The following is an 11,103-nucleotide window of genomic DNA, read 5'->3' on the forward strand; positions in this document are numbered from 1 at the left end:
CACCTCAGAGGGCCCTCTGTTGTAAGGCTCAAGTGGCCTTCTCAGAGGGCTCCGACTGCCCTGTGACTGACAATTGTCCACTCTTATCCCTCTTTTGGGTGACCTTTTCCCCCTCTGACACCCAAGCCAAAATACGATTTTGGGACACTGACTCCGAGGGCCAGTTGATTTTCAGAGGGCCCTCTTTGAGGTGGATGTTAGGGCCCTCTGTTCGCCTCAGAGGGCCCTCTGGTGGATTTAGACTTCAGAGGACCCCATTTTGGCATCAGAGGGCGCCTCTCTGTGGCATCAGAGGGCCCTCGGCGGCCTCAAATGGCCCTATTACATCTCAGAGAGCTGTCTTTGACCTCAGAGGGATCTTTTTTACTTCTTTGTGGTGTCTAAGGGGGCCCTCTGGCCTTTGTTCGCCTCAATGAGCCTTAAGGGGTACTCCGATGACTTCCAAGGACCCTCTTTGATCTCAGAGGGCGTAAACCTCATAGGGCTCATGGTGGTCTGACATAGCCTCATATCACCTCAGAAGGCCCTCCAGTGGCCTCAGAGGGCACTTTGTGACCTTTGAAGGCCCTCCATTCGCCTTAGAGGGCCCTCTTTGATCTCTTTGATCTCTTCGATCTCAGAGGGCCCTTTGTTCTCCTCAGAGGGCCCTTTGGTGACCTCCAGGGACCATCTTTGATCTAAGAGGGCCGTCTGGTGGCCTCATAGGGTACCTTGTGGCCTGACATTGACCCTCGTACCTCAGAGGACCTTCTGTTCGTCTTAAGGGGCCCTCTGCTGGTCTTAGAGGGCCCTTTGTGTGCTTGGGAGGCCCCCCTGAGTACCTGAGAGGGCCCTCTGTGTGTTTGAGAGGGCCCTCTGTGTACCTGAGACGGCCCTCTGTTCGCCTGAAAGGGTCCTCTGTGTGCCTGAAAGGGCCCTCTGTGTACCTAAGAGGGCCCTCTGTTTGCCTGCGAGGGCCCTCTGTGTGCCTGAGAGGGCCCTATGTGTGCCTGAGAGGGCCCTCTGTGTACCTGAGACGGCCCTCTGTGTACCTGAGAGGGCCCTCTGTGTGCCTGAGAGGGCCCTATGTGTGCCTGAGAGGGCCCTCTGTGAGCCTGAGAGGGCCCTCTGTGAGCCTGAGAGGGCCCTCTGTGTGCCTGAAAGGGCCCTCTGTGTACCTGAGAGGGCCCTCTGTTTGCCTGAGAGGGCCCTCTGTGTGTCTAAGAGGACCCTCTGTGTACCTGAGAGGGCCCTCTGTGTACCTGAGAGGGCTCTCTGTGTACCTGACAGGGCCCTCTGTGTGCCTCTGTGTGCCTGAGAGGGCCCTCTGTATCCCTCACAAGGTCCCTCATTGGCCTAAATGTGTCCTCTAATAATCCTCAAAAGAGTTCTACAATACTTTTTCTTTTAGCGAATAAAATGGGAAGTGGTCAAAAGGGCCCTTGAAGTCATTTCAATTTTTTCCGTGTTATAAAAAAAAAACTTTCCCCCTTGGATACGCCACTGTTTCTAGCCCACGACACCTCCGGACCAGTCTGCAGATTGGTCGCTTCACCGCCCAATTCCCAAATCGTATATTTGCCGCGATGCAGCCTCTTTTCCGTTAACTGTTGCCAACAGATTGCCAAGCCTTGAAAACAAAAACAAAAAACGACAAACATCTCAAAAGCACTGCTCTTTTCTGCACTTATTTATTGTTAACCGTTTCAAAGAACCTGACTGCAGCGACCAGTACGGTCGTACCGACTCTCCTCATCGTTCACACCACTTTCACACCTATCACAGGCCTTGTCTAGCTTATAGGTACCCATTCCCAATCTATTATTCATCACACCAGCACTAAAACATGGAAGTATAAAACGACAGCGATGTCCATCAATCAACTACGACGCACCTCGCCAAAACATGTGAAAATGTGAATGTTGATCGAGTATTATGCTAAGTGCCAAGTGGTACCCCAAAGCTTATATAAAATATACATGGAGCAGATGTCAGGCACTACAATCGCGCTTCAGTTCACCCATCACCACATCACCTGAAATTACCGCGAAATTCAAATCACAACGGTCTGACTCTAACCATGTCCATTCCAGTAGAAAAGGCGTTCCTCCCTCGAGTCCGCAGTGAAAAGATGTGTATAAAAAATATACCAGTAAAAAAACATGCATTCATTGAATTGTTAGAAGCACAGTAAGCGGAATGCCACTGGAATGACCGGATCATCATTCATCAAGCCACGTGACGTAGTGTTACCGACTACCGTACCGAAAGCCATACATTGTTCTCATGCTCAGAAACATCGTGCCGCCCATCCAAGGCCCTATATACCCGCCTATCCTTTGGAGGCCGTTACAGACTGAAAGGACCCAGCAGTTACAGCCGAGTCTGATATGCAGACAGCGATTCCTTTGGCGTTATCTGGCCGATGTAGACGAGCGCTAAAACTGACAGAATATCCGCCTGACTGGCGCACAATACGTCATTTGGCGTCTCCTGGCCGAGCTGGGATGGAAGACACTGGTACAGCTGATCTGTGGCCATTCGAACCGGCCGAATACCCTTCCCGTACACGATTCACCGCGTCACCAGAGTTATTCGACGTTAAATCGACGCTCCACGATTCACAATGTCTTTGCATTTATTTGACAGCGCCCCGATCCTCTGCTCTCTATGATAAACCTGATCACTGCAGGAACGTGGCTGTCAACTAGATATGGCGCTCCGTTTAAAAACAGCCGCACTTTCCAGATTTGATAGCTTTCCTTGCATAAAAAGAACCGAGTTGAGGAAAGCCCAGCTAGTCTTTACATGCAGCTTCTCTCACAGTTTCTCCTCTGTTGACTGTAGACTCTTCCTCCTTCAACTCACAGTGCTTGTTAGATGTGCAATGTGCCTTGCTCTCCCGCCGTGCGTTGGATCCCGTGGTTGGATCCCGGCCGGTCGCGCCCCGCTCAGCCACTGTCCCTGGCCACGGGGGTGCTCTCGCGCGAGTAACCCCTGGCGTGCACGCCGCAGAAGGGGGACAGGTGGCTGGCGGGGTTCCGGCACGGCAGACCACTGCGGCAGGTGGCTGCGCACCACGGCCGGTCGCCGGAGCTCGGTGACAATCTGGTACAGAGGGCACGCAACATGGGTCAGACGTAACACAGGGGTTAAGCGTAACTGTACGTACAGGGTCTGGACGGAACACATATGTAAAACGCTGGACAGCATGAACAATCATACTATCAGGCAGTGAAGACAGGAAAATCGACCGCAAGGAACCTATCAACCAATCTCACTTCAAAATTGGGCGAGAGTTTCGAAAAATTGACAATCCTGGCCTGACAGCCAAGCAAACTTCTAATAGCATCTCTGGGAGGCGGGAGCGTTGACAGTATGATAATTACATTCCACTGCTGGCTGTCATCAACCCAAAAATTCAACTTTCCAGGAGCAAAAACTTTCGCCAACTTACTGCAATGTCAATCGCTACTGAAGATCGCTGGCAGCTGCTGTATTGTAATGTCACGCAATTCAACTAAGCGTTCCGCCTAGTAGTCCTGTCAGATCGCCCTCGGTCTCGAGGACCTCACTCAATTCACTTCTCTGTCAGCTTGGGAGACTGCTACCTATGCCTACCCAATACCCGTCCCGGACCGGACCAGCCCGGCACCACCCGGACTTGTGGACCTACCCGATCCCCATCCGGACCTACCTCATACCTATCCTTTCCCCTGCAGGATCTGCCCGATAACTCCGGACCTACCCGATGCCGGCCCGCCGGAGCCGGCTGCCGTTCAGTGTGCTGTTCAGGGTGCTGTTCAGGGGCGACTCGGGCCCGGCGGTTGCGGCAGACAGGTTCAGGAGGGGGCTCCGCGGCGGCGGCATAATATCCTGTTCGGGCAGACGCGGCAGTCGCTGGCGCAGCGGCGACGAACGGTCCAGCTGATGGCAGAAAATGTGCCAATCAAAACGGAGTTTACAAAACAGAGTTCACAATGACACCAAGAAACGGGGCCAGTCAAAAGAAAATTCGAGCTTCCGACAGTTAGATGCTGTGATTCTCCCACAGCAGAGGCCTTGAGATCCTAGACAGTGAAAATGACTAGCAGTTGATTGGAGCCAACGATTACCAACTCCTTGCAGCAGACGCGTAAAAACGCGTCCCTGCGGCGGAATGGATCGCGTTTACACGGTGCTACGCGCGATCTGTTAGTGCTGCAATAACGAATTTGCGTGATACTACTATGTTACACTACAAAACTTCTAAACTAAAGCTTTTCTGACAGAAACGTTAAAAGGAAAAACGCAACATTTACTGCTCATCATTCATGTATCGAGCCATAAATCTAGGATGACAAATAATTAGAGCTATCAATCATCGGAAGACTGTCCTACAATAGCAAATCGTCGACAGTTCTCGATGAGAAGAATAATGGCATTATTAGGAAGAAACACAGACTATTAGAGACGAAGGCCTGTATATCAGCGAAACTAGGCGAGGAATGGCGAGGCCATATACGACGATAGATAAATGGTTCAGACTTCAGCTGAAATAAAATTGGCCGTCACTAATCACAGTTACGATTTCCAGAAAACGATGATCATATTAAAACAACGATTTCCATGGAAGCATTTAGAAAATTGATCGTCCTGGTAATATAAATGACTGCGACTAGAAGGTTCGCTGGCGGATGATCTAAAAAAAAACTCGGGTCCACTAGCAATAACCAATCGCAAGGAATCGGCAACTTACACCAAGAAACAAAATACAAAAACTGACAACTCATCGACAAACTGAAACGCATTTTCGTCACATCTTATGGGTGAACTGAGACCGCCCAAGTGTCACAGCTCGGCCACTCCCCGGCCGTCGTCAGCAGACCTGTTTAACACCGACCTTGCCCTCGGTCGGTCGCTGGCTCCGGGAGACCGCTGCCGCCAGGCCGGACAGCAGACTGCCACTGCGAGAGACGGCTGGCGCAGGCCGCTCCTCCCCCTCAGAGTCAGAGGACAGCAGAGCGTCTGTCGGCAGACCGGCCGGGAAAGGGGAACAGCGGTAATTAAGGCACAAACCCGACGCAGGCGCAGCATTGGTAAACGGAGGATCATGAAATGTAAGTGAGTGCTCAAGTTACACGATGTGCTAAATCAAAAAGTGCATGGTGCAAGGCATAGTGTAATGATTTTGTTAATGGAATGGTTTTCATTTAAACGTTGCTGATTATGGGCTGTAATACGATATGCCAATCGACTGGAAAAGTTAACGAATTCGAGACGTGACGGAAATGAAAATATAACTAATCCCACAATAACATCAATTGAGATATAGCTCCTCCATCCATATGCAAGTTACGACAGCTGAGAGTACCGTCACCCACCTCTCGTTGAGGCACGCGACAGCTCGGCAGCCCTGTCCACCTCTGCGCTGCAGCCCTTCTGCTGTGCGGACGGAGGCCTCAGAGGCAGTGGCGCCCTCTGCGAGACCGGCTCCGCCCGGAACCAGCCCAGCAGCCAGCAGGTCAGGCCGTGGCCTGACGCAAGTCAGGGTGAGTTAGCAGGCCAGGGCGACCTGACACGGGTCACAGGCAGACTCAGACAATACAGGGTGATCACTGAGCGCTGACCAGTCATCACGTCAAAAGAGGATAAAAAACGTCATATCTTAGGAACTACAAATACTTCTTGTACATGTAATAAGTCAGCAGTCAGCACTCAAGATAAGATTCCCGAACTCGTGCACTTAAAACTTTGTCAAATCTTACCTAACGTTATCATAACTGTAGGTTGAACCTTCCACGAACACATTCTTGTCGCTATCGCAAAATTAAATACAATTTTACCGATAAACTGGTCAAATCAAGACGTCCATGTGACGTCATATAATCCTTGGCATAATTGCAGTCGTCTCATTCCTACTTTCCGCGCCACCTCTTCTGCGTTCATCACACACAACTTTTCGTCCATCCCGCCGTCGGCTGGTACCTCTGCCCGGCCACTGATCTCCCGCCTCTGCCCATAAGTCCACGTACTACCGTCCCTACCTCCTTCCCTACCCTCCCTCCGCCCCTCTGAACATACCGACGGCCAGTGAGACGAGCAGCGTGGTGATGGCCGAAAACTCGAGCACGGGTCCGGCCTGCAGCAGTGAGACCAGGTTGGCCGGCACCACGAGCAGCAGGGCCAGGCGCACGGCGTAAGGCGCCTGCAGAAACGACAGCAGCAGCATCCCCAGCAGCAGGAAGCCGACGTGCAGAAACACGCCCGTGGCGCGGTGCAGGTCACTGCCTGAGGGCCGAGAGGGGGCACACAGGTCAGGGTCTGACGGTTACAGGTCACATAAGGTGCACCGGACGGTCGACCCTGATATGTAGGATTAGGTATTAGGTAAGTCCATGTGAGTCGCCGGTACCAAAGCAGGTCACCGCCTACCGGAACTGTCAGCCTGAGGGTCTGAGGATAAGAGGCAGCGCAGGTAAGCTCGCGTAGACTGGCTGCCAGGTGGCATTATGAGTGTCACTGAGACTGCGGAAGCCTCAGCTGGCCTGGCCGTTATGTCGTGATGTCGCTCATTGGACAGCTAACACCCGGTGACCGGGCGCATTGAGAGCTGTTCGCACTGGCGATCTTCCGACCCACGGGCCGCACCTGACCATCGTCCGCTGCCGTGTCGTCAATACCAGGAACAAGCCACTCTTTCATGTTCGGTGTCACTCTAAACGTGCTCGATTCACTCGTACCGTTCCCTGCGGTTATCAAAGGGGGTAGGTACTCTGCGGACCGTGCCTGGTACAGCAGCAAACGTTTCCTAGAATCAGCCCAAGTATGACCGCAGAAAACACCCCGCCGGAATCAGCAGCTGAGCTGTGCAAAGTTGACGATTTTAGAGAGATGGCAAACAATGCCGCGACTGGTCAGCGATTATTGACCACTAATCCGACCAGCAGAAGTCGTATATCAGTGAAATGACTGCAGATGCTGACAGGAAGCCCGGTGTCATGCAGACTTAGGATCGATAGATGGATTTACGCCGGTAAAGGGAATCGTCAAAACGGAAGCGTTGAAACAAGTTTTGCATTTCAGATGCGCCTGAGCTCATGATTTGCTATCAATCTTAGAATGCACGAAAGGTCAAGAGCCGACAGACTATCCCAAGAAACCTGTTATTGGAGCTGCACTCAACAAGCATTGCCTTTTCGACCGTACCAATTTGTTCTAATCCTAACTAGAAGAAAATAACGACGAGTAGGTACGCGCCTAATGCCTGGAAACAATTGTGAGACCTTCGAATTACACAGCTACGTCGCGTAGTTACGTTTCGTTGAATATTGCAGCATATTCAAGCAAGTTCCACATGCTTACAAAGGCACCAGCACCACCACTGGCACCATGATCGTCACCAGTACCATCACCAGCAATCCACTATTGACTGGCTAGGCCGGCCGGTCGCTAGTTGTGCCGATGATGCCTGAGCCCGGCACCATCGCATCCCACACACAACCACAGACCTCAGATCGATGGTGGAGGAGGTTGAGTATTTGTGGAAGAACAGTGGGTCATTGACACAAACAGGAAACCACGGACACGTGCGACCGTGCCAGGTCTGGGTCAGATTAGCCCGGTTGAATGAACGATTAAAGAATAGTAAGCAAACGTTAATATGGACGCAGCAAAAGCACCTATTCGACGAGAAAATGACGGCAATCATCGATTTAAAGATATTTTCGGAACAAAAACAGCACGACATATTTACCTATCAAAATATTAGCTTCCCTAACATCATCGTCTTGTTTGTATTCTACAATGGATGTCAAACAATGCAGCCCAGAGGAGATCTCACCCGCTCCCTCTTCCCTACCAAGCTATTCCAACAAAGTCTTCTTGAGATGAAGACCCTCGACATCGCGTACTCACCGAGCAGCTCCACCAGCCAGCCGAGTTTGTGGTCCACCTGGCGCTGGGTGGTCTCCAGGGTGGCCAGCAGCGAGAAGATGGTGCCGTTCATCCGCTCCAGGCTGGCCAGCAGCGCGTCGAACCGCACCACCACCGAGCGCGTGGCGCCGTCTGACGTCACACAGAGGGCATGGACGGTCAGTCAAGTGGGAAGGGAATGACGTCACAAGAAGGGTCAGTAGGCGCAAGCAGAGTGGACGAGGGATGACGTCATGGGCGCAGTCAAATCCGGAAGTTGACGTTACATATGCCGGATTGGTCTATTGCGTGTCAAAGGGCACGGAATAACGTCAAACTAAGAGGGCCGAGGACAGCGGGACTGGCCGTGTTTCGCTAGTTTATCTCTCGCGTGTCATACTCGTACATATACGATATACATATTGTCACATATAATACCATTATTACATAATGTTGGCAAGCGCTTTTTTGAGGCTCATTGTAAATAAAATGATAATAAGAAACCGCAGCCTCATAATAAGGTTCAATATATTGCCGAATATAATTATAACAAAGTGAGACGACAGTTTCGGGCGTAGCCCATTATCAAGTCATTATCAAGAGACTTGATAATGGGCTACGCCCGAAACTGTCGTCTCACTTTGTTATAATTATATTCGGCAATATATTGAACCTTATTATGAGGCTGCGGTTTCTTATTATCATTTTATCCATTATTACATACCCGACTTACATCCGAGCCTCCAGAAATAAAAAGCTAAGAAAACATCACTACCACCGGTCATACCAACCGTGCAATATCGTTTAGACAGTGACATGAGCCATCCAGCCCTTCGATCTCACACTCTACTCACCAACACTCTCGAGTCTGTGCAGCAGCTGCGTGGCGCTGCCGTGAATCCGCTCCAGATCCGCCGTCAGCTGCTGGTGGGAGCGGTTCCGCGCCGACTCCTGCAGCTTCAGCTCGGCACCGGCGCTCTCCAGACCGGCGCGGATCTCCTCCAACGTGTGCGCCACACCCGCCTGGCCGACCCCGATCGCCGAGCGGACGCGCGACAGCTCGCGCAGGTTCTCCACCACGCGCGAGCGCACACTGGCCTGGGCGGCGCGCAGCTGGTCGTTGCGGGAGAGCAGCTCCTGCTGACCGCGCGCCACACGCTCCATCGTGTCGCCAGTGAGCCGCCGCAGCTCCTCCTGCGAGCCCTCCAGATCGCGCATCCGCTCCAGCTGCCGGAACGCCTCGCCGGCCAGCCTGTTGACGGCCAGCTCGGTGGAGGCACGGAACTGCTGCTGGCGAGCCGCGTAGCACACGGCGCGGGCGCGGTTCGATACGATGTGGTAGGCGTTCCAGGTGTTAGCGTCCATGTGACGCGTGCAGGCGGCAATCGGCTGGGGATGGGGAGGGGCGTCAGGGTGCGCCAGGGAGCCGTCAGTGCGGTACCGGTGTCAACGAGTGCGGCACAAAATATACAATCCACGGCTCATTCCGATTAGGAAGTCCCGACACCGAACCGAATACACAAAGTAGCATGAAACTGTTTGCGTAGAGGGTTTCCGCACTTTTATCGAGATTCCTCATTTGGAACACGTAATACGTCATAAGCTGATCACGTGGCAGTGAACCTACCATATCCATTGTGCAGGGGAACACTGGCCTGGCCTCCGACTCAGACTGGCAGTTCAGCAGCTGTACGGCCACTTTCGCCATGTCTTCTTCAGAGAGCTCGCTGCAGGACTGACGCAATGATACGAAAATCTGAAACAGACATATTTTAGACTGGTCACTCAGTCGTGCTTCTTTCAGCATATACAATGCCAGTCTGTGTGTGTGTTGCAGTTTATGTAACCTCAGCTGCAGTCTAAGCTTTGCGCTTATCTGGATAACGTTTTATTCTCACTCGCAGTACGTAAATAGGTAACCACGTTTACCCCCGACCCCAAATGATTCTAGATCAAGTTACCGCGAAATGCAATCTGCTGACGGTAAACCAAATGCCTATAACGAATGAAGCTCACCTTGTGCTGACAGACATCCAGCTCAGAGAGTTCCAGTTCGGAGGTTTTCTTCACAGCAGCTAGGAACTTGTCATCAGCTGAGCGGACCTCAAACGGCACCTGCCGCGCTCCATCCTCTCCGACCATGGCCGCAGTGGCAGCGGTTGGCTCGGGAGGGTCGCCAGCAAACAGCCAGCCCATCATACCCGCATGGCCAGGTCGAGCGTGGGTGGACAGCAGGCCCAGCAGCAGCACCAGGTGGTTCGGAATCATCACAGCCAGCCCAGGCTGCTGAATCGCAGTGCAGGGACCTACCAAAGGTACAGATTCCAGGTGATCACTGTAAATAGAAATGAAGAGTATACCTACCCAGCCCAGTACCTATGCCTTTGAGCTGAGTTGTTCATTCATCAAAGGAACAAATCAAAATCATGACGGGGATGGTCTGCAATTGGTGGGAGCAGCTGCAATTGGTTGAAGTCAGTTGAGTAGGACAGGCAGTGTCCAGCTTTGAAGTGCACATTTAGCTGAATTTGGCATCTAAATTCCAACATTACCCAAAATTGCGTGATCGGACAGTAGTGATCTGGGGTCCACACAATCTGCTTAGTCAGGCCGGCTCCAGCTCTGTCAATCCGTCCATTCAAACATCAGAGCTGAATTCATTTTTTAAAAAAATAAGCTTGGTCTATGCCAATTCTAACCCAGTGTAGGTGCGCCGTATGGGAATGTACAGGGTGGTGAAGACACCGAAAACAGAAAACAGAAAGCTGCATAGGTAGTATCAAGGTATTATTGGAGACTGGAGTGAATTTACCGCAATAGGTACCCACCTACCGCGTACTGATACTGATACTGATACAGAGAATGAGAAACACCCGAGGAGGACGTATCCCACCTCAGCGTCTCTTTCTTTTTGCTTGCTTGTGCTGCTTAGGACCGGAGCGCCCTATGCGTACACCCGTACCTTGACCCGTGCCTTGGACCGCTTGGACCCGTGCCCCAACGACCACGACTTCGACAACTTCAATTTGAATTTGACGCGATCTCTGAGACACACGACGCGATCAAAAAGGTTTTGATCCTATCATGATCAGCTGTTCGCTTGCTTCAAATTTGGATGCTTTGTTTTATGTTGACGTACATGAGCGATGATGCTTATATGTTTTAGATCAGGATAAAGTCAAATTTGAATATTTTATTATTTTGATTTAAAATAATCAAATAGTGAACATC

General features: G+C 51.6%; 1 protein-coding gene across 3 annotated transcripts; it reads right to left on the minus strand.

Moving 5' to 3' along the window:
* Positions 1–1,654: 1,654 nt before the first annotated feature.
* Positions 1,655–10,953, minus strand: LOC122369146 (protein brambleberry-like). 3 transcript variants are annotated; one of them, XM_043343643.1, is made up of 10 exons: positions 10,835–10,953; positions 9,889–10,178; positions 9,500–9,628; positions 8,727–9,261; positions 7,876–8,025; positions 6,043–6,249; positions 5,343–5,495; positions 4,862–4,986; positions 3,728–3,906; positions 1,655–3,087 (listed from the first exon to the last, which is right to left on the minus strand). In XM_043343643.1, the coding sequence occupies exons 2-10, from the start codon at positions 10,138–10,140 to the stop codon at positions 2,931–2,933; spliced, it is 1,887 nt and encodes a 628-aa protein (XP_043199578.1). In that variant the 5' UTR covers positions 10,141–10,178; positions 10,835–10,953; the 3' UTR covers positions 1,655–2,930. The 3 variants fall into 3 exon arrangements, with proteins under 3 accessions (XP_043199578.1, XP_043199558.1, XP_043199569.1); XM_043343623.1 differs by having other exon boundaries at positions 4,847–4,986; positions 10,835–10,928; XM_043343634.1 differs by having other exon boundaries at positions 9,889–10,909.
* Between the last annotated feature and the right edge of the window lie 150 nt (positions 10,954–11,103).

This window comes from Amphibalanus amphitrite, unplaced genomic scaffold, assembly GCF_019059575.1.
Source record: "Amphibalanus amphitrite isolate SeventyFive unplaced genomic scaffold, NRLGWU_Aamphi_draft 000033F_arrow, whole genome shotgun sequence".
NCBI classification, from domain to species: Eukaryota; Metazoa; Arthropoda; class Thecostraca; order Balanomorpha; family Balanidae; genus Amphibalanus; species Amphibalanus amphitrite.

Coding starts and splice junctions, on each gene's coding strand:
- LOC122369146 (XM_043343623.1), bottom strand. CDS start 10,140: ATGATTCCGAACCACCTGGTGCTGCTGCTGGGCCTGCTGTCCACCCAC. Junction 5,496..6,042: donor GCTCGTCTCACTGGCCGTCG/GTATGTTCAGAG, acceptor GACTTGCGTCAG/GCCACGGCCTGACCTGCTGG. Junction 3,088..3,727: donor CTCCGGCGGGCCGGCATCGG/GTAGGTCCGGAG, acceptor CCTCTGTACCAG/ATTGTCACCGAGCTCCGGCG.